This window comes from Gallinula chloropus (assembly GCF_964237585.1).
Source record: "Gallinula chloropus genome assembly, chromosome: 23".
NCBI lineage: Eukaryota > Metazoa > Chordata > Aves > Gruiformes > Rallidae > Gallinula > Gallinula chloropus.
Window position 1 is genome coordinate 4266326 of NC_140108.1, and position 4026 is coordinate 4270351.

A 4026-nucleotide genomic window follows, 5' to 3' on the forward strand; every position below is an offset into this window, starting at 1 on the left:
CTCTGCTGGGGGATGCTCAAAGAGTCCAAACTTGGGCACAAGAGCAGCACAAGTCCGTACCCAGGTCTGCATGTCCCTGCCCAGGCTGCACTCACCCCAGGTGTCTGCAGGACCTCCATGGCTCTGTCAACCCCGCAGCACAGCTCCCTCCTGGGGCTGTGTGGGATGGGTTATTCACCCCTCTGAGCGAAACTGCAGCAAGGCATTAGAGGACACGCAAAACTGTAGTCCAGTCTGCTTCTTTTCATTGTCAGGTGAGAAACCCCACATGAAAGGAAGGCTCAACCCCCAATTGCTGCCTGTTGGGAGCCCGGATCACAGGCTTAAGGCTCTCTTGCTCAGGTGAGACGGTTTTAAGGGGATAGGAGAGGCCCTGACAAAGGAAATGCTTGATATGGTTCAGCTGAGGGGATGGGTGTGATGGTAGCACTTGCTTACTCCTTGGGGTCAAGGGTATGCTCACGTGATGGGGGGAGTCACGAGAGCACCGAGCACAAGGGGAATGTCAGCTCCTTGCGCTTTGCCCCACTGCTTTGGGGCTTGGATTGAGCTTCTCCTGGGGCTGGAGCAGCTGCGATCCTGCAGAGGGAATGGACCCAGACAGAAGTTGCACACAAATGCATTTTATTGCTCTCCACACGCACAGAGACGCATACACAGTATGCACATAAGCCATAGGGCTCTCCCAGCAGCGGGAGAAACACTATCCACCCTGAATCAAACCAGTCGATACAGACAACAATCATTATTATAATGAAAACGCAAGAAAAAGCACGCTTACACCCAAAATGTATAACATTGACCATTTAAGCCTTTTGCCTACTACCTTTTCTTTAACATAAAGCAGTACCACTCTCTTTCTAAATTGAAAAAAGCAGCCAAACAGTAGAAATATTCCACATAGTTTCCTAGCCTCCATTCGTCCGTCACACTTTATACACTAGAACTATGACAGGGGCGCTGGGGAACAACCCAAGCCCAGCCCAAACCCCCCTCTGATGCTGTACGATTCCTGAGCAAACAGAGAGAAATCGATGTTAACCAAGTGTGAGTGAACCAAAGGGGAGTGAATTTATCCTCTGGAGCGACTGAGCGAACAAGCGTCGCTGGTCGGGCCAGAGCAAAGCCGATGGCTCTTACAGCAATTAGAGGCATCGCTCCTACAGCAATTCTTGTCTGTCACAACTGCAACATTGACCCAAATACCCTCCTTCATTGTGAAGGTGTTTGGCCTGACTGGGCAGTGTGCTGCACACTGTTATCACCAGCATCTACGCAGCTCCAGCGCTGCTCAGCGCAAGGAAGGACTTTTGCCACAGGGTCCCATCAAAGTCAAAGGTTTGCCCTTCCTTTAGACCATAAATAAAGCACACGGGGAAATAAAATTCCCTACGGGAGAGAGGATCAGAGCTGGACTGTCAGGAACAGTCAGACCCTTCCTCTGGACTGTGAAAGGCCAAGGTCCGCCAAGTAAGGACTCCCCTGACTACCAGGGCCTCCAGAGAGTACCGGTGTCTTTCGGAGACGCTTGCTTCAGGGTGCTGGGGGTCCCCGGGGAAAAGGCGGCCTCAGCAGCAGCTGACTGGCTCTTCTGGAAGTGGCTTAAAAGTTTTGTCTGTGTTTCAGTTCGGACTTTGTGAAGGGAGAGGAAATGGAAAGCTTCTTGCAAACACCGAGAATAGCCCTCTCTGAAGTCAGACTGCGAGCTTTTATGGAAGGATCCTGCAGCTATAGAAGGGAAGAGAGGAGGGAGGGGGAAGAAACAACAGTTTAGAGCAATTGTTTGTGGCTGGAGATCCATAAAACTGACAGAAATCTGCTGTAAGGCAGAGACTGAAACACAATCCAGTACTCACTCTTCATCTGCAGCTGGCTCTGCTGCTTCAGGTAGCTGACGGTCATCTCCAGGATGTCGGCTTTCTCCAGCTTGGAGTTGGGCTGGTGTCTCTGAAACTCCTTCTCCAGGAGCAGTTTCAGCTGCTCGATGCTGCTGTTAATCCGGTCGCGGCGCATTTTCTCCACCACCGGCTTCCTCAGCTGTAAAAAGCAAAGGAAAAGAGACCCACAATTAGATCTCTCTGCCATTTCAGGGAGCCGTTTGCTGCCCATCACGGTTCTCAGCTGGCATAAACTGCTCTGAGCACAGCAGAGAGCACAGCTCGAAGCTGCCTTGCCATGCCTGGACTTACTTTGTTTTTCTCCTTTGGTGTGAGCAGGTTGTCGGGCTCCAGGAAAACAGAGCTGGGAGCCATCTGGGAGAAGGCAGGCTGGTCTCAGAGCCGAGTCCAGGAGAAACGTGTTGCTGGAAGCTGCCTCTGCCCGATATTTGTACTGTGCAACCTCAGGGAGAGCCTGTGGGTCTCCGGCTTGGTGGAGTTTCCCACACTCGGCAGCCAATCCGGGAGACAGGCAGCACAATGGGAGAAGCATCTATTCTTGCATGCTCCACTGCCAGTGAATAGCCGGGGGATAATGACCTTCTCCCAGATGAGCAGGTGGGGAGTGTGTGGTACGTGAAAGGCTGGGATCAGAGTTACGTGTCGGAAGCTGGGAAAGAGCTGGCCTTGGATGGGAAAAGGCTGCTGACTAATGCCACGGATCAGGAGCGTCCCAGGCCAGCCCTGGGCTCACATGTGGGGAGGAAGGAGGAGGTCAGCTGCCGATGGCGGGAAACAAGCTGCAGGCAGGCCACGCTCCTCACTGGGCCACACTTGAGCGTGCACAAACGCACACACAAGCATCTTCTGCCTTTCTGAGACAAAGAGCAGAACTCCTTTAAACCCTCTCACCTCCTTTCCTCAGAAGGGCAGAGCCAGTTGCTCTCCCTTGGGTGACTGACACCAGCTGCTGTGACGCAAAGGGGAAATCAGCTTTCCCAGTTTGCCTCACTGGGAACAAATGCGCTCCCCTCTAAGTACACACAGGTATTGAAAACGTTTCTGGCTCGATCAGCCACATCACAAACACTTCATGGTCCTGTCCACAAATGCCCGTGAGATAAATGAGTGGGGAGAAGGATTTCGGCGGGGTTGGGATCAGGTCAGTCTCACATGCTGCCTTCTCCCTTCCTCCTCCAAACATCTTTGACTCTATTTATTTTCATTTAATCTATGCACAAAGGAAAACCGGGAGCTGGAAGAGTCAATGGTCTTGTTATGTGTATCCTACAAACAAACACACAGCCAGAAATCCGTGTTGGAAAACTTGAACCAGCCCTGCCTGCATTTATCCTGCCTTCTGCCCGCCGGCTTTGGTGAGCTCTAACCATGGCACGTGAGCAGCTGAGGCAGGGAATAGCAGCAGGGTGTTCTCTGTGTCCTTGGGATGTGCACCCTGGGTGGCAGACACAGCAGAAACCACACATCCCAGCCCCAGGTTTGCTCCAAGTTCAATACATTCTTCCATGAGCATCCGTTATCTCCTGCTGTAAGATTCCATATGGGAAGAATGATGATCAGATAAATTACTGTCAGGTAACAGGGGCTCATGTTTGGGCATCTCTCAGATGAGCACAGGAAGCAAGGAAACACTTTTTGTGTTTACATGAACATATGTGTGTGTGCATGTACATACTAATATACACGTGTGTGGTCAGGCATGCCTTTAATGGGAGCATGCACACAGGCACAGCTCTCTCTCGCCCTGCAGCTCGTTATTTTTAAGACCAGGTAAGGCTTAAATGACCTCTTCCAGGCTCTGCCTTTCCATCCTATTGTCTGGCTCCTGAATAGCTCCCTTCTTCTCGCAGGGAGCAGCAGCTGTTTAGCTCCGAGCCTTTTATGTCAAGTTGTGGGAAAGCTTTTGTGACACGGTTTCACATGTTCTCCTCAAAGCTCGTGGATTATCTCTGAGCCCATGTAATGCCACCTCTGAAACCAATCTTCCGCTCTGTGCATCCCTCTTGGGGAGACTCTGAAACAGAAACTCCTGAGTGGTAACTCATTTCTTGAGCTCGTTAATCAAGTGCCTGGAGAAGAAACATGCCGATCCCATGACCAGCAGAGCCCACCAGCAGTTTTGCTAGAG

The 4026-nt window shown here is 51.5% G+C and overlaps 1 protein-coding gene across 1 annotated transcript; it reads right to left on the reverse strand.

The window, feature by feature from the left end:
• Nucleotides 1-1486: 1486 nt before the first annotated feature.
• Nucleotides 1487-2252, reverse strand: LOC311200492 (transcription factor HES-5-like; the record flags this gene model as incomplete). The annotated part of the gene is made up of 3 exons (XM_084274734.1): nucleotides 1487-1728; nucleotides 1857-2037; nucleotides 2190-2252. The coding sequence occupies 3 exons, from the start codon at nucleotides 2250-2252 to the stop codon at nucleotides 1487-1489; spliced, it is 486 nt and encodes a 161-aa protein (XP_084130860.1).
• Nucleotides 2253-4026: the final 1774 nt, after the last annotated feature.